The sequence below is a fragment of the Pyxicephalus adspersus genome, chromosome 10 (assembly GCF_032062135.1).
Source record: "Pyxicephalus adspersus chromosome 10, UCB_Pads_2.0, whole genome shotgun sequence".
In the NCBI taxonomy this organism is placed as follows: domain Eukaryota; kingdom Metazoa; phylum Chordata; class Amphibia; order Anura; family Pyxicephalidae; genus Pyxicephalus; species Pyxicephalus adspersus.
Window position 1 is genome coordinate 1,234,438 of NC_092867.1, and position 24,786 is coordinate 1,259,223.

The 24,786-nt window shown below is 41.7% G+C and overlaps 1 protein-coding gene across 1 annotated transcript in view; it reads right to left on the reverse strand.

The window, feature by feature from the left end:
* CLCN1 (chloride voltage-gated channel 1) overlaps positions 1-24,786 on the reverse strand; it is a 58,023-nt gene that overhangs the window by 4,426 nt on the left and 28,811 nt on the right. Inside the window, exons 7-22 of the mRNA XM_072423828.1 lie at positions 24,393-24,471; positions 23,481-23,606; positions 21,132-21,216; positions 19,737-19,838; positions 16,821-16,905; positions 15,931-16,080; positions 15,336-15,405; positions 14,445-14,555; positions 10,172-10,385; positions 7,829-7,962; positions 4,733-4,932; positions 2,707-2,779; positions 1,350-1,432; positions 903-938; positions 321-425; positions 121-207 (exon numbers count right to left, since the gene is read on the reverse strand). Coding sequence (XP_072279929.1) covers positions 121-207; positions 321-425; positions 903-938; positions 1,350-1,432; positions 2,707-2,779; positions 4,733-4,932; positions 7,829-7,962; positions 10,172-10,385; positions 14,445-14,555; positions 15,336-15,405; positions 15,931-16,080; positions 16,821-16,905; positions 19,737-19,838; positions 21,132-21,216; positions 23,481-23,606; positions 24,393-24,471 — 1,740 coding nt within the window. The remainder of the gene's footprint in view (positions 1-120; positions 208-320; positions 426-902; positions 939-1,349; positions 1,433-2,706; positions 2,780-4,732; positions 4,933-7,828; positions 7,963-10,171; positions 10,386-14,444; positions 14,556-15,335; positions 15,406-15,930; positions 16,081-16,820; positions 16,906-19,736; positions 19,839-21,131; positions 21,217-23,480; positions 23,607-24,392; positions 24,472-24,786) is intronic.

The following is a 24,786-nucleotide window of genomic DNA, read 5'->3' on the forward strand; positions in this document are numbered from 1 at the left end:
ACTCAGTCACAACAGTTTCTTCTAAGATTTAAGTGAACCAGGAAATTGGCAATTTTTATCACCCCGGCTATGTGTATCCGTGTCCTACATTCAACATAAATCACCAAAACCTCCACATACCTCCTTTAGAGTGATGACTCCTCTGAGCTTTCCTCCTCTTGTGATATAGGCATGGCTAAGGCCGAGCAGGGAAAACAATGTATGGGTCTACAGGGAAGAAAAAATGTGTATAAGACCTCAAGGGGCCAATAAGGAAAACATGAAGGATTACCCAAAGTATGGCCACCATCTTGTCTCCCCCAACATTCTGTGTGACCCACCTTATGGAGGGAGGTCCTCTCCACCAACTGGAACGGTGATGGGTCAATTAAGCAGCTATCAAACGAGGCGATCTTCCCGAGCTCCTGCTGCTCCCACACTGCAATCTAAAAATACCAAATTACCAACAATTTCTAATTGGTCCGGCTTCCCACTCACTTATTTTTTAACTAAAGGGAATACTGAAATGTTTTCTGATTGATGTGCAACTGGTTTTGGCAAACTTGCATCCAAATGACCAATTTTGCAATCTCTAAATTTTGTAGAAACTTTGTAGCTATGAAAAGGAAAATGAAAGAAATAAGATGGCATTGCAGAACATTGCTGTTGTTGCTGCATTTTATGTTTTTATTTCATTGATAGACAAAAGTCATGTGATTGCAGATGTGTGCGCATTGTTTACCGACCATTGAGCCATTGATGATGATGATCGGGTGAAAGGAAGACATGCTGATTCATTTGTATGAATAATAAATGAAGTGTGCACCAAGGAAGAAATATAAAATAAAACTTCTTATTTACCCCATCTCAGTGTCAAGTTTGTTCCCAAACAGATTATAAATAATATTTTGTCATTCTCTCACCTCCTCTGGTGTCATCGGGTCTTCAGGCTCAGATTCCTGTCCAAAAAAATTCAAATTAGTTATTGTTAGGAAAAGCTTATCATCCCAGAGATTCCATGCTGTGCGCCACTGCAATATCCCACATCACCTATATTGTCCAGCAATGTCATTTGCAGCAACAAGGAGAACTTGGAATAAGCAGCAGCCCCCACTTCCTTTTAGCTCTAATGGTGAATCATGTGAAAAATGAGTGAAAGTTGGCCAGCATTAGATTCATGAACAGCTATGTAGAGTTATTGTTCAGATAAAAAAGGCCATCAAAATCCAAAGGTGACTACACAACCAACATGGAGCTTCCAGGAAGTTTTAAAAGATTGTGAAGGCTACATATAGAAGCTTCCATTTGGGCCACCACTCTACAAAGGTTTTGTATGGGTATATATTACGGTTGACTCCGATATTACTAACCTGGGGTGGGTCTTTCACTTTCACCTCCCCAGAACGGCAGAAGACCCTCTTCAAGGAAGAACACATCCTCTGACAACATGTGGCTGAGAAAAGAGAAGAATGGAAGTCAGCTGAAGAAGAATTGTCAATGGATTGGGCCAAATCTGACACTTAGACCCCCATAGCCATCATCAATCAATTAGCTTGGGTGGCAATAAGAGACAAGAAGGTCTCAGCAATGGCAGAAAATGCCCACTGGACAGCATATCAGGATCTCCCCAGACCATAGCTACCAATATTTTATATACAAACCTGAGACAATCTAAATCCATCATTTTTATAATAGAGCTGCTGAGGCGTCTTTATTTCCATGGCCTTAGGATGCCGGCCCTGATTCTCTGGCCTCTGGTCAAAAAATGTCAAACCTCCCAGGACAATGGTTCCCCATTCTCACTAAGATAATAATCCATCTTCATTTTCATACTTCCTTTACTACAAGTTAACTGTCCTCACGTTCCAACTGCTGGGTGGACAATAAACCTTAATTTTTCCAAATTTCTAAGCGCACAAGCGTCCTCATTCCTTGGCCTTTGATTGGACAATAATGAGCTTTTATTTCCCCTCCTCCATGAGCAGAGTCTTCCTGCCTCACTCCTTCACCTCCTGTTGGGCACTAAGCAGACCCGGTAGGGGTGACTATATATTCATAGGTTACAGTATTGGGAAATAAACTGGCCGGGGTTCAAAGTCATTCCTAATAAAGTTCTGCAATGATAGAAAATCTTGTATTGTAATACTTTCTAATTATTGACATATTGGCCCTGATTTATTAAAGCTCTCCAAGGCTAGGGAGGACACTTTCATCAGTGAAGCTGGGTGATCCAGCAATACTGGAATGGATCAGGTCCAGGATTCAGATCATTTGCTGGCAAATAGGTAAAAAACTTTGACAAAATCCATTCCAGGTTTGTTGGATCACCCAGATTCACTGATAAAAGCGTGTCTTCTCCAGCCTTGGAGAGCTTTAATAAATCAGGGCCACTAATGGAAGGCAGTAGAGGAAACTACGACCTTTTCTACTCAGACTTAACCTTTGAGGGAATCTCATCTCACATTTGGCTTCCATTCATCTAATCTATAGATTCCTGTTAATTTGCTTCCTTTTTGTCAGAAGGTCAGAATACCATATTAAATAGGGGTGTCTGTACCCATGGTCATCCTGGGTGACCTGAGAAGGGGTCTAAGGGGTCCCCTAACCAGTTCACACACCTCTATTCCATAAATGACCCCAATACACCTGATAGGATCAGCACAATTAGGACATAATTTGCATATTGATGACAATAATACATTTTAACGCTGAATATTGAGATGTTACCTGGCTCCGAGGAGTCACTGGTGGGCTCCCCAGAATTATTCGGAGAAATGGGGCCATTGCATTCTTCCATTGGCTGTAAAACAATCACAGACAGCAGAATATTATTTTCTGGACTTCCAACCATAATTACTCTACCAGAATCTGGATGTCTTTCTTCGAGGAATTAATCATCTCAGTATCACAGTTTACTGCGTACACGGAAGACAAATCAAGTTGGCAAAGATTCAATAAATGAGAATAATGAACATCGAAGGAAGACGGAAAGATTGAGGAATGTGAATCATGCAGCCTATAGTGACTGCAGGAAGGGTGAATATCCATGGTCCCTATTTGGAAGACATTTTTTTCATGAAAGGGTCACTTTAGTTATTTTTCTGTACAACTCTTCCGTATTTGTGGACAAGGCTCTATCAGTTGAAAACAATTTGCTAGTTCTGCATGAAATACTCCTTGCACCGTCTACATATAACCACTAGAGGAAGCTCTTGTTGTTTTAGCACATGGTTGGGTATTCTTAGCAAAGTGAACGATCACCACATTCACTAAGCTAAGTGAATTATCCCTTGTAATGGTAAGTGAACAGTCTGAATTCAAGTGCTCCTCCTAGTGGCTGTATGTAGTTGGTGCAGGGAGTATTTCATGCAGTATCAGCAAATCAGCTCCATTGTTGCGAGTTCAAAGCCAGCCGCCACCACTCACAGTTTGTGTACCTGCCCCCCCCCAGCGTCTCATTTCCGATATCTGATTTTATTTATTCCTGTCTGATAGCAACAAGACTCAACACACTCAGCAAGGGAGCAGAATATTTGATTTTCATTATAAGACACAGATGAGGGTAATGAAAATCTTTTGTTCCTCCCTCACTTTTGCATGCACGAAGCATTAAAATAGAAATACAGACGCTACAGGGGAGTAATTAAAGTGTCACTCCAGGAAAAATAAGAAGGCTGGGCTGTATTTATAGCACCGATTTCATGAGTCAGTTGTTCTCCGTAGGACTCTTGTCTGAAATTCAAAGCTCTCGTGCTGACGTGAAAAGTTACGAGCTGGCACTCTGAGTCTGAAATTGTCTCTTCATCTTCTGAAGCTGTGCAGGAGATCTCAGATTTACAAATGGCAACTTTTCATCACAAAATTGGAAATCTCTGATCCTCTCTCTGCACCAAACCAGATTCTGCAATGCACCTTAATCATTTATGAAAAGAAGGAAATTATAAAGTATTAACTTAAGGAGCGGAAGTCATTATTTGCATAAAAAGTCTCTCCCAGGTGCCAGTGTGCTGGTTCCGTGTCCACTTAATAGACGTCTTGAGATATTGAAGTATTTGTGATGAATTTTAATAAAAAATGTAATTTCAATGATTGGCAATGAATAGTTTGTAGATATTTATTGTTAAATCTATTATAATAGGTCTCTGTGTTCCTGAGGAAGCAGACATTCATCCGTGAAACGCGTAGTGCAGCAATATAAAGAGAGCGAATGTAAATGTTGTGAATTGATGTGAATCTTATGGATTTTAATTGCCATAAATAAATGGATTTTAGAATTTTATTGGTGAATGTTCTGTGCTTACAAATGAGTGTATTTCAAAGTATAGAAAAGGTTAGAGTTTTAACTCAATGTCTCACTACCCAACGTGTTTCGCCATCTAGCTTCCTCAGGAGATTACTTGGAGACTGGAGAATGCTATAAACCCATTTGTGAGGTGGTGTCCCTGATTAAACAATGGAGGTGAAAAGTGATGGCTTTAAAATATTGCATACAAAGGCTGTCAAGGAATTTACAGGTTTTATGTCTTGTTACTTATGGAATGTCATTCTCTCTTTATGAATATTGTTTCGGCTTGAAGGTGACTTTTGGCTCTGGGCAGAACGGAGAGCCTGGCAATGCTTTTTAATGTAGACGAGGGCGGTGTAAATGGGAAATTCCTCATTCTCCTATCATCATTTCCTGATGCCCATGCTGAATAATAAAGCCTGTTTGATCCTAATATTATATTCATTATTTGCAGCCATGGTTTCTCACCTCTTTCTTCTCTTCCTCCTCGCCTCCCGTGTCTTCTTCATCCACGTAGCGGAAGGAGTCACGTTTTTCTCCGGGCCGTGCTGGCCCTTGGCCTTTGTATGGAGGGGACGCCATCTTCAGCCTCCTTTCCTTGCTCAGGACTCTCTCCAGCAGTGCTGTGATCTCCGACCTCTCGACTGACCCGAGAAGCACCATGCATTCTGCAAAGCAATGAATACATTATAGATAAGGAATTGGTCAGGAAGGGTGGAATGTCTATGGGGCTGCTTGGAACCTGCTCAGATACCTCCAAGATGGCAAATCTCAGGGAGAGAAAAATGCTCACTGCTGTTTTCTTGGTCCATATGAATATGCATGATGGAATAATTGCTGTGTGGAAAGTCTGGACAACACTTTGACTGCTGGCTCTGGTCTACATCAACTTTGTGACTTCCTTAAAGGTCAGATTTAGTATTTTATACCAAGGAAATCATTATTACCAGTGCAGCACAGACAACTGGTGTGAAGCCAAGAGGTAGAAAAATCCCCTCCTAGCCGCTCTCTTCGCTCCTCCAATGACCTACTACTGACTTCCTCACTCATAACCTCATCACACGCACAGCTCCAAGACTTCTCTGGAGCTGCCCCGACTCTCTGGAATGGTCTCCTCATCCTATTTGGCTTGCTCCTACTTTCTGATTAAATCATTTAAAACCCAACGCTTCAACCTCACCTACCCGTCTTCTTCTGTCTCCTAAACCCTCACTACTTCCCACCATTCCATATCCCCCTCCTATTGTGTGATACTTCCCCCACCTCCTAGATTGTAAGCTCTTCTGGTCAGGATCCTCTCCCCCTCCTGTGTTACTGTCTTTATTTGTCTTCTGTCATTTTCAACCCCTATTTATTGTACAGTGCTGCATATTATGTTAGTGCCATATAAATCCTGTATAATAATAATAAGGTACAGCAGCAGCCATTCTGGTTATGTCTTGGATACTCCAATTCCCAGTCATAACTCCCAACACTGTTCCTGTACACCTCTGAGTTTTGTATGTTCCCACCTGTTTCTATTCTGGCTCCTCTTGCTACATTTTTTAAAATATAAGGAATAACGGGAGCACTCGTTTTATATATATATAAGGAATAACCTCATAGTGGCAACAAAAAGGCATACATACCCAAAAATTCAGTGCAGGTATGGTGGGAGCCCTCATAACAGGTGTACCGGCTTTGGGGATCTCTTATTTTGGGCAAATCAGGAGAGCAAACCCAGAAACTAAGTGCAGCAATGGTGAGAGCCAACCCAATGAGCAGAGGACATATACAGACCTAGCGACCTATCATAGGGATGGCCAGACTCCTCATAATGGGCACAGCAGGAAAACAGACCAGAAAATGCTGCATAAAGATGGTGAGAGTCCCCCCATAATGGGCATGGTAGGTCTACAGACCCAGGAACTTGGGCATGGTAGGACCCCTCATATTAGGCACAGCAGGTGTACAGACCCCAAAGCTCTGCATAAAGATGGTGAGAGCCCCCATAATGGGCATGATAGGTCTACAGACCCAGGAACTTATAATGGGCATGGTAGGACCCATCATATTAGGCACAGCAGGTGTACAGACCCAGGAACATAGTTTCCCAGTCATAAAATAACTGGAGATGATGGGACCCTTCAACTTCTACCAAAAAATATCATTTTGTACTGAACCTTAAAAAATCATAAATTGTATGCACATTTGCCCAGTTGTCTTACCTGCGGACTCCACTAGGGGGAGTGTTTTGTGGGCGCAGCTTTTCACCACATTCAGCAGGTCTTGGTATAGATAAGGAATTGGTCAGGAAGGGTGGAATGTCTATGGGGCTGCTTGGAACCTGCTCAGATACCTCCAAGATGGCAAATCTCAGGGAGAGAAGAATGCTCACTGCTGTTTTCTTGGTCCATATGAATATGCATGATGGAGTATTTGCTGTGTGGAAAGTCTGGACAACACTCTGACTGCTGGCTCAGGTCTACATGAACTTTGTGACTTCTTTAAAGGTCAGATTTTGTTTTTTATACCAAGGAAATCATTATTACCAGTGCAGCACAGACAACTGGTGTGAAGCCAAGAGGTAGAAAAATCCCCTCCTAGCCACTCTCTTCGCTCCTCCAATGACCTACTACTGACTTCCTCACTCATAACCTCATCACACGCACGGCTCCAAGACTTCTCTGGAGCTGCCCTCACTCTCCGGAATGGTCTCCTCGTCCTTTTCAGCTTGCTCCTACTTTCTGATCATTTAAAGAGCACCCAAAACCCGATGCTTCAACCTCACCTACCCGTCTTCTTCTGTCTCTAAAACCCTCACTATTTCCCACCATTCTATATCCCCTCCCATTGTGTACTACTTCCCCCACCTCCTAGATTGTAAGCTCTTCGGAGCAGGGTCCTCTCCTCCTCCTGTGTCACTGTCTGTATCTGTCTGTCATTTGTAACCCCTATTTAATGTACAGCGCTGCATATTATGTTAGCACTCGTTATATATATATAAGGAATAACCTCATAGTGGCAACAAAAAGGCATACAGACCCAAAAATTCAGTGCAGGTATAGTGGTAGCCCTTATAATGGGTGGGTCCCCACATTGGGGATCTCTTATTTTGGGTACAGCAGGTGAGCAAGCCCAGAAACTAAGTGCAGCAATGGTGAGAGCTCACCCAATGAGCAGAGGACATATACAGACCTAGCGACCTATCATAGGGATGGCCAGACTCCTCATAATGGGCACAGCAGGAAAACAGACCAGAAATGCTGCATAAAGATAGTGAGAGCCCCTATAATGAGCATGGTAGGTTGACAGACCCAGGAACCTATTATTGGCATGGTAGGACCCCCTCATAATAGGCACAGCACGTGTACAGACCCCAAAGCTCTGCATAAAGATAGTGAGAGCCCCCATATTGGGCATGTTAGGTCTACAGACCCAGGAACTTATTATAAACATAGTTTCCCAGTCATAAAATAAGTGGAGATGATGGGACCCTTCAACTTCTACCAAAAAATATCATTTCATGTTGTACTGAACCTTTAATAATCATACATTGTATGCACATTTGCCCAGTTGTCTTACCTGCGGACTCCACTAGGGGGAGTGTTTTGTGGGCGCAGCTTTTCACCACATTCAGCAGGTCTTGGTAGGTGCAGTGGGAAGATATATAGCGCACTTCCTTCACCATGATGTCTTCTACAAAAATGTTGTATTTACTGCAGAAAGCAAAAGAAATTGTGAATTTCACTTTCAGCATGACTACCCCTGGAAGAGTCCATTCCCTAGAATAGCCCCTCCATCCTTTCTCTTCTTTGCTGGGAGTGTCTAATTGTTTGTGCTGGTCCAGCTCCTCCTTTCACCTCTTTATATACTATTTTATGTAGCAGCTGATGATGAAGCCAATTGGAATTCTTTAAAGAATTTGAGACAGCTTTGAGGTTCCTGGAATTTGCTTATGTTGTATTCAAGATGGCAACACATGAGCTCAGGTCTTAGAGATGTCTACCCATGGGAGGCTTCTACCAGTAAATATATTGTATAGAAATATATTTAATGCAAAATGTTTTATAGGGTTGCTGATATGCAAGACTGAGGTCTGATTGGAAAATTTCAATATTTAAGGCAGTGCTTTGTGCCATGGCACATTTTTTACATTGAAAAAATCCTGCGGCACACCACAAATCTAAAATGTTACAAAATGACTCCGTAACTAATTCTCTTGTCTCTAAGAATAAACAAGCCAATTAAGCTACCTACTGCCACCCACTGACATGGAAGAGTATTACATTTCTCTGCCAGTCACTACAGCACAGACACTTGACATTGGTAATTGGATCATTTCCCACGGTACACCTAAAGATTTATCGCGGGACACTGGCTGAAAATCACCGATTTAAGGCCACCATATATTCCTTGTACTGGCCGTGGAGGCAAATGCCCCATTGCCCCATAGCCCAGCCTTGCCCTGTAACAACTCATGCCCAGTGCTCACCATTTGGAAGTGTTAAAGGCATCAGAATATAACTTAAAGCTAGCCATTCATAAGCCAACTAGTCAACCATAAAATGAAAAGCAATCAATTAATTCAATCAATGCAAATTGATCACTATAATATAATTATACAGTATTTATATAGCGCCGACATATTACACAGAGCTGTACAAAGTCTATAGTCATGTGACTAGCTGTCCGTTAAAGGAGCTCACAATAATATCCCTACCTATATGTCCTTACCACAGTCTAAGGACAATTTTGGGGGGGAGCCAATTAACCTAACTGCATGTTTTTGGAATGTGGGAGGAAACCCGCGCAGACACAGGAAGAACCTGCAAACTCCATGCAGATAGTGTGCTGGCTGTTGCAAATACTTTTTTCTGTTTAAAATTGATTAGGGGACGTGGTACAACTGGCTGGAAATATTCCCTCTCGATTAACAAAAAGATACTAAACACAAATTATAAATATTTCCATGGAAAATTCCACGGCTAATCCGGAATGGATTCTTCACTGTTTTATTAATTAGCCCCAACAAATGTTAATAAATCATGATATTGCAATTACTCGCAGAGACCACAATACTCTTCCTGAATACTGATCAGCTGATTCTCCCGGTGTGCCAGCAGCTCGGTGCCGGTGGTTTGCGGTGTGGGGATCTCATCACCAAGGACAGACCTATGTAATGCTGACCCCACTGTCACAATGTTGTATATTATTATATAATATATGTGTTCCCAAATCTTTCAGCAGCTCCTAGCATTTATTTGTCAGGGTGCACTGCACTCACTGGAAGCTGCTCATGCATAACACATGCTGCAATAGAAATGGCTGGGTCCTGTAAACGCAGCACAAGGAGCCAATCAGTTCATGAACAGACAAGACACATGAAGAAGAAAGAACAGTGATAAAGATGAACCCTGTGCTGCTTTCCAATCATAGGATGAGGTTGGGTCCAGGATAACCTGGGCTCAGTGCAAGTAAGTTCCATTATGCTGCACAACTATTGGCTGTAAAAGGTACTGCAGTTGAAATTTCTGGATTTCGTTTTTTATGGATGATTTTTTTCAGTTCTGAGTTCACCCCCTGTGTGCATAAACACCTCTCCTATGCTGGGATCCTATGGGACACAATCAGCCATTCCTGCACTAAGAGATACCCACCAGTCAGGATAATGGCCATCCATACGACTGTTTACCTCTTCCAGGGAGAAAAGAAGCAACACCGAAACACCAAAAGTAAAACTACTCAGATATTATTTGTGTGGCCCGGATAATAGAAATGCACATTGAAGGCGAATGATTTGTTGAACAGTTGTCTGGGGGTGGGGCAGTGACCAAACTCAACTGGTAAAAGGATGCTATAGGAAAGTGAGGTCACTGCCCCGCCCTGTCCAATGGGGGCACCTGAAGATCAATTCCTTGCTCTCACCTGACGGAGCAGCTGGACAGGTCCGGCAGGTACGGCAGCCGCTTTGTCTGGATAATGGAGTCGTAGAGGCTGGGCTGGAGGTTTTGAGCCACCACATTGGCCATGATGACTGAGAACAGCATGGGGAGGATGTGAGAAATCTGACCGGTCAGCTCAAAGCAGATCACGGCGGTGGAGACGGTATGGGTGACGGCTCCTGTGAGTGCGGCCGCTCCTGGAGGAAAAGAGAAAGGTGACTGAGAAGAAAAAGATGATGAACCTGTTATACATCGACCAATCTAATTTATAGGCAGAGGTTTTATTTAATGGTAAATATAGATATAGAGGGCTACAGCCTGATACTATGCGTGTGTCTCTATTCAATACTGTAATTGTCAAATACAATTACAGTAATAATTTATTTTACATTTTGTGTGAAAAGCAGAGCAATGTTGTTTTAATAAAAATGAAAAATGTGGTCATTTTGGATACTTTGACTTTTTTTCTAATGTCTTGGACTTTGTAACATCCAGTAAAGATTGTAAGAGAAAGAGCTAAAATCTGGAAATCCTCCTTGTAGTTCCTCTACTTTGCCACAAGATGTCCCTAGTCTTCTGGGTCAAATGACTCCCTGAGTCACTCAATCGGCTAGACAGAGAGCAAATAATTAGTGCGGGACATGGTGAGTTCTGCTCATTGGCCCCAGCTGTCAAATGAACTAACATTCCATTGCTAGTAAACAAAAGGTCGGAAAGATGTCGGCCGTGGTAGCCGAATGGGATCTCTCAATCCCAAAGCGTCTGAACTTAATGGGGGGGAGGTGACTAAATCAGTACTGCTCTCTCCATATCTGCGGACCATCCAACCCAAAGAAAAGGTTAGGAGAGGAGGACTCAGCACAGGAGGTGACATGGACACCCAAAAGGGTCCACATGCTTTTTTTTTTTATATATTTCACTTGTGCCATGTTCCTACAATTCACCCTGATACCTCCCTATCCCCTTTACCTAACACTTCTGTGCATGTTCAGGGGATTTTTAATTATTTTTGAAACTTTGGCTGCTATAGACGAATAATAAATCCTTGGATAATACAGAATTAAAGGTCATTTTGCTCACCCTGTGACTGCTAACCTATGGGGGGGGGGGTGCACACAGAAGTCTATGACAGTTGGGGGTGTCAGGGGACCCCCATAAACTTGTAAATTTGGAATTTTAGAGAGCAAAGTAGAAAAGGAAAGACAGGCTTTTGTGGCACTACTTCATAAAAGTTTAGAGTGTTTTATTTACGTGTTACTACAAAGCTTTTCCAAGATTACTGAAATGAGAAAATGTATGTGCTATATAATTACATATTAGAGTTTATATAAACATTGCAGGTAAGTCATACATGGTCATGAATTAGAGAAGTCAAGTAAGTAAATAAAGAATTGTACTCAAAAAATCAAATTGTCTTTACCGACGCGTTTCGCCAAAAAGATGGCTTCTTCAGGGGATATAGAGACTTGGGTCCAGGTGGTGGAATGAACTAAATTCCGTCATATATGCGGAGGAGATGAAGAGTATGTCTGATAGTTATTAGTCCCTTAGTGCACAGATGATTGTAGGAAGTACATATAACGTCAGTAAATGTTCGTGGTTCAGGGTACAAAAAAAGAGTGTATCCGCGGTGAGCCACCAGGGCCGATGACTGGCCACGGATACACTCGTTTTTTTGTACCCTGAACCACAAACATTTACTGACTTTATATGTACTTCCTACAATCATCTGTGCACTAAGGGACTAATAACTATCAGACATACTGATTTATATCCCCAATACTCTTCGTCTCTCCCGCATATATGACGGAGTTTGGTTCATTCCACCACCTGGACCAAAAAAACACATTAGGAACCCACTAACAAATAAACCTCATTATTAACTAATGACATCCTCACATTGTCTTGGTTGACAATCACATATTCACATATTGGATAATTTCTCCTTTTCACATCTTCATCTCTACTTTATACCTACCCAAGTCTCTATATCCCCTGAAGAAGTGATCTTTTTGGTGAAACGCGTCGGGTAAAGACACTTGAGACAATTTGATTTTTTGAGTACAATTCTTTGTTTACTTACTTAAGTTCTCTAATTCATGATTTCATGTATGACGTACCTGCAATGTTTATATAATTCATATGGATCGTAATATGTATTTATATAGCACATTATCTTTTTCATTTCATTATGCTTGGAAAATCTTTCTAGTAACACGTAAATAAAACACTCTAAACGCCGCCTGTCGTTCCTTCCTCTCCATTATATAGCCCAGGCTTGGCCACACATAACTACCAATCATTAGTCAGCAAAACTCTTTATCTATTTTGGAATTATGTTGGGGCTATTAGTTGTTCTTGTTATGAAATAATCCTTCCCCGCACTGCATAATAATTAGTCCCATCAGTTAATAAGTCATTCTATTCCACTAATTACTCGCAGCGTCCATAAACCTCGCACTCTTCCTGAATACTGATGATTAGCTAATTACCCCAGAAAGTCCAAGCTTTCCCAGCGACACTAATTATGGACCAGAAGTGCAGCGTGGGTGACGCAGGGATTTTTAGTGCACACACGCAGCACTGGGATTCTGGTTTCAGCTCCCTCTAGTGGTACATTCTGCAATGGGCTTCTGTGTTGCCCCCAGGTTTATGCCGGCTCTCCCCTTAAACAGAGGGCGTGGTCACAAAGCGGCAAGGGATCAATGTGCCAGTCATTAAAAAAAAGTTGCCAGTTATTTTTTTTTCCTTTTAAATATGACGAATTATTAAAGTGGAACTGAACCTTTAAAATGAAAAACTACGACCAGGCTCATCCTTATTGCAGGAGGGCCAGGCTACATAATTGCTGTAAAAAATAAACTTACCTGGCTTATTGAAGTTACACTCACCTGTCCTCAATCCATTGCAGTTTGGGGTTGACCCCAGTTTGGGGTCAGCAGCCACCTTGATCGATCAGGCCAGGATGATGTGATTCCCATGCATGCCCCCTGCAGGATACCTGGCGTATTACAGCACCCTACACTGAGCTGGGCATGTGAGTGTAGAAGTTTGCAAGGACATCGCCTGTCCCTTCTGCGATAAAAATCCCATCTGATCCCAATTTATAATGTGGAACTATAGCATCATATATAACACCTAAAGGTGACCTGTCACTAAAATGTCTGCATTTCCAGAGCCACATCTCACTTCCCAAATCCCATATTTTGCATAGGTGAAAAATGCACCTTACATAGTAAGTCAGGCTGAAAAAAGAGTCCATCAAGTTCAACCAATCAGGAAATAAACATATCCGAGATATAAAACCCTATAAGACATATCTGGTCCAGAGGAAGAAAAAAAAACCCCTGGTACAATTTGCTTCAACAGGTAAAAAAAATTCCTTCCTGATTCCATGAGGCAATCGGATGTTCCCTGGATCAGCAGTCTCTGTTATCTTTACTTTAAATCCTTAATCCCCAGTTATATTCTGTGCTTCTAGAAATCATCCAGTTTTTTCTTAAAGCAATCTATAGAAGTTACTGAAACTAATTCCTGAGGGAGCCGATTCCACATTTTCACAGAGCTTACAGTGAAGAATCCCTTCCTTATCCGGAGCTTAAACTTCTTTTCCTCCAGACACAAACAGCGCCCCCTTGTGCTTTGTAATGATATTAGAGTGAATAATGGGGAAGACAATTCTCTATATGGACAGTTTATATATTTATACAGGGTGATCATATCCCCCCTTATACGTCTCATCTCAAGGGGGAATAGATTCAGTTCAGCTAATCTCTCCTCATAGCGGAGCTCCTCCATTCCTTTTATTAGTTTAGTTGTCCTTCTCTGCACTCTCTCCAATCCCACAATGCCCTTTTTGTGAACTGGTGACCAAAACTGGACAGCAATATTAAATTGTCTTCTGCCCATGGGTGAGGATGATGCCGGGGCGGTTGTGTGACGGAGAAGCAAAATTTTGTCTTTTGGGGGATTTCGTCAGGAACCATCCAGAAGGTTGATGATGTCACCCCCAGGGATACAGATGATGGGGGTCAGGTAAGAATAAATATAATATTTTCCTTTTTTTGGTACAGTTTACGTTTACTAGGTAGGGGTTTTGTAAAGGGCGTGGGGGGCAAAGTATGTAAGCAGAATAATACCTGAAATGATTGGCCAATACATTCCAGCCGCCCCCCTCCCAAACACCCATCTCACCGCATTGACTTTATTTTGTGTCACCCATGCAGTATACATTGACACATTCTGTGAATAGTTACCAATCACAGCGTAGCCCCCGGGTAAAATCTTATACACAATTCCATCAAAAAGGATTCCATTGGGGAAGAGATACGCCATCAGCTCACCGACTATTCTTCCAAAAGCGGCCCCTGGGGGGGAGCAATGCAACAAAATCAACAGACATCCCGAATGCCATTCATTGGCTTATTATTATTATTATTACTTATACCAAACAATATAGAATCATCTGGCTCCAACTAATTACATCACGCATGGTCACACGGTGGAGTTGCCTCTCTACCAAACCTTAGCATGAGGTTGGTATGTGATCCAAGAAACCTTGACAATGGCGCTAAGTGTGGTGGGAATCAGAAACTGCACCTGACAAAGAAGAACAGCCAGACGTGTCACGGTGACTGAGAACCAACACACTTGGCAATAATTATAGTGAAAGTTTTATTGATCACATGGTCCTCCATCTTTGTACAATTAGCACATGGAACCATGGTACAGATGGGATGCAGAGCAGCAGGAGACCAGGCCAGGTTCCTCTATTCTTACAGTAGGTATCTGAGGCTATGGTTGGTACAGGATCACCAACAGTGGATGACTGAGGATGGACTATCCAATTGTATTACAATCATTGGCTCTGATTTATTATAGCTCTCTCATCAGTGAACCTGGGTGATGCTAGCAAATGTTTTAAATCCTGGACCAGATCCATTCCTGGTTTGTTGAATCACCCAGGTATCCTCATTGTCCCAGGAAGGGCTATGGGGAGGTGTTCTGCCCCTGGGGGGCATTCTTTCTGCTTCATAAATATCATTGGGTGGGATGTGTCATGTAACTTTTTCATTTGCTATATTTTTGACCAAAAACCATCATGTGACAAAATAATTGATTGGTATTATCCAATCACTGAGTCTTACCAAGGACAAACACCGGCATGAAGGCTCCGCAGGGGATGGGCATGGTAGTGGCAATGACAGACATCAAAAACTGGAGGGAGAAAGAAAACAGCATTGGGTTAGTTTTGTTAAAACCCAAGGGAATTGTTTGGAATAAATCAATTTATTACATTCCAGCTTAACATGTGTGAGATTTAACTGTTGGGTTTCTTTAAAAGCAGCCACAGCTTGCGTAGAAAAGTCTCCCCCTGCAAGCGGCAAGGATGTGTCATTGCTCTCGGTATGGATGCAGTGGTGTCTCTGCAAAGGTCTGACACGCCCACTGCTGAGTCAGAACTCTCCAATCGCTGAAGCTCTTACTCCCTGCTGGTTAGGGAAATCTGGCTCAGCAGAGACAGCTGCAGAGAGACCACTGCATCCACACAGATCTGAAAATGATTCCTTCACTGGTGGGGATATGGTTTTCTATTCCGTCTGTGTGCACTGCGAGATTGGGTTGGGAAATGACAAAACAGAAATATTAGATCTCAAGCCAATGTTTTTCTAATATTATGATGAATTGTTAAACTGGTCTCCCCATTGATTCCTCGTAGATAGAAAGATGATTGGTCGATACCTTCATGATGAAGAAGAGGGGGAGAGTGACAAAGACGCTGACAGTTGGGTGGATGAAGGCGGCAGAGAGTCCCAAGGCAGACGTGTTCCCCACATGCTTCGTCCATGTCTGGTTATCGAACAGGACGCTGATACTCTCCCGGGGCATGAGCTGTGAGATCCGGGCAAAGGGGAATCACAATGAGTGCAAGATAACCAGCAATAAAATACAAGGGTCACCTGACCTGTACATCACACTTGTATCAAAAATTATATTATAATACACCACCCAGCTTTCTAAGAGAGAACCCGTCATGTCATCTCCAATATTTTACCTTCTCAAGGTCATTTGTTTTTTTTACTATTCACTTGTATTCTCTCCCTGACAGGGGAATCAGACTGTAAGGCCCATTTGGAGGATCTCCTGACTGAGCTCATTGCTTTTGATAAATTACACAAATTAGGCAACGCAACAAACATGATAAAATAATGGTTTGCAAAATAATTATTTGTTATTTGATAAGTTTATCCTTGTCTATGAGTCCGCATAAAGTTTTAGTTAGCCCTAAGCTCAGGCAGGAGACAAGTTTGGAAGCTTTATATTCTAAGCCTCTTTGGAAGCTTTATATTCTAAGACAGGGAGCAAATAGAAGTGAATATCAGCACAAACACCTCACCCTGTTTTATGTTGCAATATTACAGCATAAAAATGGAGAATCCCAAAAATTCCTGCACATGACTGGCTCTCTTTCAAGATGTCAAGTTTGAAGCGAAAATTTAGTCATTAAAGGTATCCTCACCTGCCCCGATCACACAGAAAAAACTAAAACCAGGCACAAAGCTGGATATCCTTAAAGTAAGTAGAAGCAACAGTACAACATTCAGGCAGTAAGGATCAATAACCTTTCTTACCTCACCCGCCATGAACTGCCCGAATCCTGGAGGGAAGGTGAGGGTTGCTATGCAGAACGTGACCACCGCTGGATACATGAATCGACTCGTCAGGGAAAAGAAAATAATAAATGATAAATCGTGTAATCTTTTATAATCCAATACAATATTAATTTCAGCAAAAATCAGAAACATTGACCAACTTTCCTTAAAGGATCATTCCACCCCAAGGTGAGGCTTTACTTTAGGGTAAACAGTAACATCACCTCTTCTGTCCCTCATAGACCCAGGGGTATGAAGTTTGTGCCTCTGCCCCTCCCACCAGGCCATCAATCATAATAGACACTATGGAGAATCCATCATGGGAATCCATCTGGCTTTGTAATGGTTGGGGTAGTTAAGTAGAAATGGATAATATATCCCATCTGTAAAATCCATTCGAGAGATAAAATAGCTTTTTTTATGTGTTCACCTTTAAATATGTTTTTTTGACCGGCCTTAGCCCAGTTTCAACAGAGATGGGTGGTAGGATCAAGGAGGGAATTCTTGGTCACCTCGTGAAAGACTCAGACTTTTGGTATACTCAAGACACCCTCGTGGACCATGGGTCCACCCCCATCTGGCAAAGAAGAAGACGGGATCCCATCAGGAGGGATGAGTTGAAGACTTAGGGCACCCTCATGGACCAAGGGTCCTCCACCGATTGGCAAAGAAGGAGGTAAGTTCTCAGCAGAAGGGATGAGCTGAAAACTTAAGGCACCTTTGTGGATCATGGGTCCTCTGCTGATTGGCAAAGAAGGAGGTGGGTTTTCAACTGTAGGGATAAGTTGAAGACTTAGGACACTCTCGTGGACCAAGGTTCCCCTGCTAAAGGTGGGTTCTTAGCAGAAGGGATGAGTTGAAGACTTAGGACACCCTTGTGGATCATGGGTCCTCTGCTGATTGGGAAAGAAGGTGGGTTCTCAGCCTAAGGGACAAGTTCTAGAGCACCCTCACTGACCATGAGTCCTCCAGCAGTTGCCAAAGAAGGAGCTGGGATCTCAGCAGAAAGGATGAATTGAAGACTTAGGGCAATGAAGGAGGTAAGTTCTCAGCAGAAGGGATGAGCTGAAAACTTAAGGCACCTTTGTGGATCATGGGTCCTCTACTGATTGGTAAAGAATGTAGGTTCTCAGCCAATAGGATGAGTTGAAGGTTTAGGGCACCATCATTGACCATAAGTCCTCCAGCAGTTGCGAAAGAAGGAGCTGGGATCTCAGCAGAAAGGATGAGTTGAAGACTTAGGACACCCTCGTGGACAATGGGTCCTCTGCTGAAGGTGAGTTCTCAGCAGTGAAGCTGAGTTGCATTATTCATTGTGCTGTGTTTGAATTGCCCCAAAAACATTTTGGCTGAAAACAAGGGGGTAAAAATTGGATTTTTTTTTAATGGGTCCATAGCTTTTAAAAATTAGCCTTAAGAGTTGACTAGAAATAGGTTAGTCAACCTAGGTTTGATTAACCAAGGGCTCTATTAATAAAACAGGACTACAAACATTCCCTGGTGGAGAATAAATTTCTGCCAATTAAAACACATGGACTTGGAAGATTCTCCACCAGCGAATGTTTGAGGGAATGTCAGATTCCTTGTTCTATGAATAGAGTTTGGCAAATCCTGAAATTCGGCAAACCCAAAGATTAGAGATAAATCCTATTAAACTCTATAGGGGCAAATTTGCCTAAACTTGGACCATTTTTAGGGCAAACTACTGCCAAATGGGAATTGGAAGCTTGACCATGGAGAAAGTACCATTGGAGAAATATAAGAAACCTATGGGAGGAAGACCTTTCCATGAGGCTTTGAGGACAACATGCATGGGAGATGTCTCAAAACTCACCGTACCATAATCATATCTCATTTTGTCTACCCCAGTTCCATAAACGTTGCACACAATTACAATTGTGACATTTTTATATACAGGATTAATAATGTTTCTCCTCATGTACGGCTTCTCATGTTTTATTTAGCTTTTTCTGAATTTTAAATGAAAACTAATTAAGCATCGAGTAATTGTTCTGGAAGGAAAGGAGGAGAAGACTCTCAGGCTTACAATGACATTTACAGGGATTGCTAAAAATACAATTTTTGTCATACAAAAGAACAGAGGCAGGCACTTAGGAATCTGTACGCTGATATTTTTGTAGAAATCAATGTGTGAATGTAATGAAGTGTTTAGCTTTCAGAAGGTTGTAGGAGTTTGGTAAAAGAAAAGCCAAAAAGGTAAAAATAGTCTTGTCAAAATTTTTTATTAAGATACCTAAAGATCTGCCTAAAAGGAACTTATTTCTTTAAAGCCCAGCTCTGCTCGTGTACTTTTATTTTTGTGAGACCTAGCAGGTTTAAAAAGTTTAACTTTCAATCTTCACCTTTAACTTGGAGCTGTCCCTTGCAGTAACTCTTCTTCACCACATGATGTCACCAACCTTTCAAGTTGCATGACGGCCAGCATTATTCAGTTCACCTTTTTCAGCTCTGACTGTCATCATAGGGATCCGGGCTTACAAAACTCTTGGATGGTGCCCCAAGTCATTATGTAAGCACCCTTCTGCCACATTACCTACGAGTGTTCAACTATGTGAGCTCCTAGTTCTGTGACAGCACCATTGGCTTGGCTTCAGATCATGTGAGCATTGTGCTAGCCAACCCTAGCAAACATTGAAAGCAAATCTTTCCGGTGTACAAAAATAATAAAGTGGGATGAAAGAGTTAAAATGTTTGATGGTCAAACTAATCATAGAGTTGTTGTTAAGTTGACCAATGCATGGTCACGCTGCCATTTTTGGTCTGGGTACCTGGTCTCCAACAACCTTCTGTTAGGCTACAGTTGGGAACAAGCATAGACAAGAGCAAAGAGGAGCGTTTTATAAAGATAGATGCTTACAATCTCATGAAACTTACTAGCGACTCAGGAAGGCACTCAAAGTCTGGTTTCTTCTGATGCCGAGCACCACCTGTCGATTTAAGTAGACAAAGAAAGCTCCAAGGAACCCGCAGCAGATCCTGCAAAGAGATAGATACATATATTATTCTGCAGCCTGGGTCAGACTATGGAATCACCAATCTACATAAACAAAGGGGTTCAAATGTGAGTATTATGATGGGATGGAAGGAAGGGTCTCACAATGAGAAGTAAGAGGCACTAAGCTTCACTGGATGAAAGTCATTAAATGAAGAAATGTACATATGGTCAATATAACAAGCTACGAAATTGTTGGAGACAATAAAAGCTTACCACAACCACAAAAAGAGCATCAAACCTAAAATGTAGACGAGTCCAAAACAAATACTATAAGCATGTAAGACAGCCAACGTGTTTTGAAGACCAACACACTCTTCACCAGGGTTTGACTCTTAGAAAAAGCTTGGAAATACTTTGTAGACAACGTTACCAAAAAACTCCATAATGATTGCAGCGTGTTTGCTCATGGGAGTGTTTCTCTACCAGCCTTCCATGGAAGGGTTCTCAGGGTTCGTTGAGCCATGAGCAATTTGGACTTTGACATTGACTGCAATGATGGTTTTGGCTATCTGTAAGTGTGACATTCTTCAATTGGCCAGCAATGTAAGAGGAGTTCTCCCCACTGACCACCACACTAATGTAAGGTGAACTGTGAATATTGGTATTATTGTCAAGAGTTCTCTGAACTTCTTTCAAGGGTTCCTCCGTGGTAAAAAAAGGCTGAGTAATAAAATTGTGTTGGCCTCTAAAACATGTTGACCTTCCTTTGTGACCATTGAGTTTTGGTGGTCTTTTTGTGGTTTTACATTTTGATTCATAACCTGGCACCCACCAAAGGCAGCTTTCTCCAAAATAGGTCAAGGTTTCATTTTAAATTTTTGTTTAAACCAACCAAAATCTTTTTTCCCCCAACCTTGGACAGATTGGGGAAATGTAAGACCTCCATCAGCTTCACCATCAGTCTCACGGAGATAAAAGAAGATTTTACCATCAGCGTAGGCTGAGATTCCTCACAATAAGGTTGTGGAATTTTCTACTGAATGAGGTCATTCTGGTAATAAGAGAAGTAAAAAAGGTGCGGATGATATTCTATATTCTAAATCTATCTATCTTGATCCCAGGAAATAGTTCAGCTACCCTTGGGGAAATAAGGAAAGACTTTCTTTCTTTCTGTTTGCCAACATTTGCTGCACAGTTTCCCCAAAGGACCAAAACCCCACCGGTTAAAATAGACCATTCGTAACAATACAATAAAGGAAATGTCATTGCTGACCTCCTTTAGAAAATGTTAGGCTGTTCATGGAAGGATTGGGGTAAAAAAAACAGGATCTTACCCAATAACTGCAAAGGCCGGCAATTCCTGCAGGTCAAAGGGGAACTCCATACGAAAGTTGGTGCGGAATAGTGCAGTGATAGTAACTGGAAAAAAATCAGATTCATTGCTTTTTGGTTTCATATTCATTCTTCGATATAGGTTAGTATTTAACAAAGGCCTCCTATAATAGTTTTCTGGGTCAGGTTTGGACAACTTGAATGTAAAAGAATGTAAACCTACAATAAAAACCATCCCAATGCTATGAAGTTCCACCAGAAAACTCTTTCTTTCACTGCTTCTGTTTTACCTGACCAGTTATTGGAGATTCTATGGTGAAATCAATGCAACTGAGCTCATTTTAAGTGGTAGGAACAGACAGGGACCACAAATGATTGGATACATACCTGAAAATGTAATTGGATAAATAAACTCATTCTGCAAGTCAAAGACTTAACGGAAGGTCATCTCACTCTAGGAGTGGATCAATGTCCTCCGAAGATGATCATAGAGCACCTTAATGAAGACTTATTGCCATTTGCTACAAATATCAAAATATAGAACTGTAACTGTGTACATCTAATGGTAAATATTACTAAAATATATATTGTATTGTAATTTTATCTTTTGGTATACTGTGTCAATCATTGTGCTGGTTTATCAAAGCTCTCCAAGAACGGAGAAGATAGATTATCATATCACGGGAGACCCTGGGTGAGAGAAATTTGGAATGTATCTAGTCATTAGCCAAATAATAGTAAACAATTTTGAAGAAATCCATTCCAGGTTTGCTGGATTATCCAGGTTTGTACATAATAGTCTATCTTCTCCATTCTTGCAGAGCTAAATGAAGCCCAACGTGTATGAAAGTTCCCTTGCCCGCTAGCAAGTTATACTGCAGGGTTGCAATTAAATGACTTCGGTATGATTGTGTTGAAGTTTTGCCATCCTGAGCCAGGCAATAAAGGCAGCTGGAGACTTCTGTTGTGATCCCTTCCCCCTCAAAAAATGGGAGCACCATTGATATTAGGGGGGCACTTTAAAGCATATGGCACATCGTGCCATAATGTGCAAATATGCTGGACATACTTGAACTTCATGAAAAGATCTCCTAAGATCCCAAAAAGTTTCCAGGAAAGTCAATTCAATTTTTTTTTCAGTTTCCTATAAAAATTAGATTTTCTTTTAATTTTAAAAATTAGAAACTGATTTAGAATCCAGAACAGTGGGGGGTCAGGGTTACTCCTGTGACCCATATAACAGTTCAGGAACTCGACCTATGACAAGTCGAAGCTTACAGGGGACTAGTCACTTCCCCATCATCCCCATGTGACAGTACTTGGTGACTGGTCCATGAGGTCCCCAGTGATGTATCTGGGAGGTAAGATGAGTGAATCACATGCTCTCCATTATTGCAATTACTGAGTGTTACAGACTATTCTCTGCATTCAATGATGGGTAACTGACAAGAATTTGACAAAACCTCCATGGGCAAAGCACAGGTGCACTTTAGGAATAACCTGGAAATCATATGAAGGAAGTCTATAGCTCCCTCTGCTGGCTGGTAATCATAAATATGACAGTTTGGGGCACCAGTTCACAAAAAAGGACATTGGGGAATTGGAGAGAGTGCAGAGAAGGACAACTAAACTAATAAAAGGAATGGAGGAGCTCAGCTATGAGGAGAGATTAGCTGAACTGAATGTATTCTCCCTTGGGAAGAGACGTATAAGGGGGGATATGATCACTCTGTATAAATATATAAATGATCCATATAGAGAACTCTCTTCCCAAATATTCACTGTAAGATCATTACAAAGCACAAGGGGGCGCTCTTTGCGTCTGGAGGAAAAGAAGTTTAAGCTCCAGATAAGGAAGGGATTCTTCACTGTAAGGTGTGTGATAATGTGGAATCGGCTCCCTCAGGAAGGAGTTTCAGCAGCTACTATAGATTGCTTTAGGAAAAAGCTGGATGCTTTTCTAGAAGCACAGAATATAACTGGGGATTAAGGATTTAAAGTAAAAATAACAGAGACTGCTGATCCAGGGAACATCCGATTGCCTCATAGAATCAGGAAGGAATTATTTTTCCCCTGTTGAAGCAAATTGTACCCGGGGGTTTTTTTTTCTTCCTCTGGACCAGCTATGTCTTATAGGGTTTTATATCTTGGATATGTTTATTTCCCTAGTGGTTGAACTTGATGGACTTGTGTCTTCTTCAACCTGACCTACTACGTAACTATATTCCAATGTAATACATCATATTCACCTAAATTAAAAAAATAAGATATACTTAACAAACAATCTACACATATTCACGCTATGCATTTCCATTGAAGAACCCTTTCACAATGTATATACTATAACCTACCTGCGTCTTTGTTCCATACAGCCAGGACACGGAAGATAAAGGCGCTGAAGGTCGCCGCAAAGAATCCACGCCAATAGTTTCTTACGGCAAAATAGGAGGAGGTCACCTCAATGCTGAACAAGACACCTAAGTGATAACACACACCATGACACAAAGTAACACAACAAAATGGTGACAACACAACATGCACTACGCACTTTGTTCTTTATCCATGCAGGACATCTGTGAAGGAATTCCGCTAACACCTAACTGAATCCAAATAACAAGAGGAGAACTACAACACTTCCTATAGAAAGAATACCAATGGAAGACATAGATTCCTCGCTCCATCACTGCATTGAGTTTCTGGTCCTGCACACGTGATGTGCCCATTAGGGGTTTCTTCAATTCCCATTCCCAAACCCCATTGAGGGGTTTCAACTAGCCCTGTATGCCTGTAATGCCCATTGGACCTGGTTTATTAGGAGAACCTGGGTGATCCAGCAAACCTTGAATGGATTTCTTAAAAATAATTTAATATTAGTTTTTATTTATAGACCAGATCCCTTCTGGGGTTGCTGGACTCCCAAGATAGTCTATCCTCTATTCTTTGAGAACTCTGATGGATCAGCTCCATTTTGAGGGGCCACCACCAACCCTATGCTGAGTTCCTAAGTCTGCACAACTTCCATGACTATAATGGGGGGCTATAATGTGAGCTGGATGGGCATCTTACTGTTGGAGTGCCCAAGACATACAAGAATTCAGGACGGACTCGGCCCATTTGGTTCCCCCATAAGTACAGCATTGCTTTTGGGGGAACTGGTCCCTTAACATATTGTTGGCATTCTGTCTCTTGCTGATGTCCTTAGATTAATCATTGCATGCATACAAAACATTTCACTCTCTGTAACAAGATCACATCCAACTTGCCTCCTAGAGGAGTCCCAAAGCAACAGCCAACACCAACTGCACATCCCACCGTAAGAACGTCAGTGTAATAGTACGCCTGCTACTGATGGGCCATGGGTGACCAAAGGACACGGACAGTAGAAAATAAGACAATGAAGATGAGAGAGACCGCCAAGAGAGGAGAAGTGGGCAACATGTCAAACAAGTGGTGGGGGGTAACAATTGGAAAGACATCAAGGAAAGGAAAGATGATGAGGGGTCACCGAGAGTTATCAATGTCATACATACAAAGTCAGAAATCATTACCACAACAATGAAAACACAACAGACGGGTAAAACCAAAGAAAAAGGAGAAAAAAAATCAGCTTGTGAGTTAAAGACTTCAACCCAACCCCAATTGTAGAACACCTCAGTC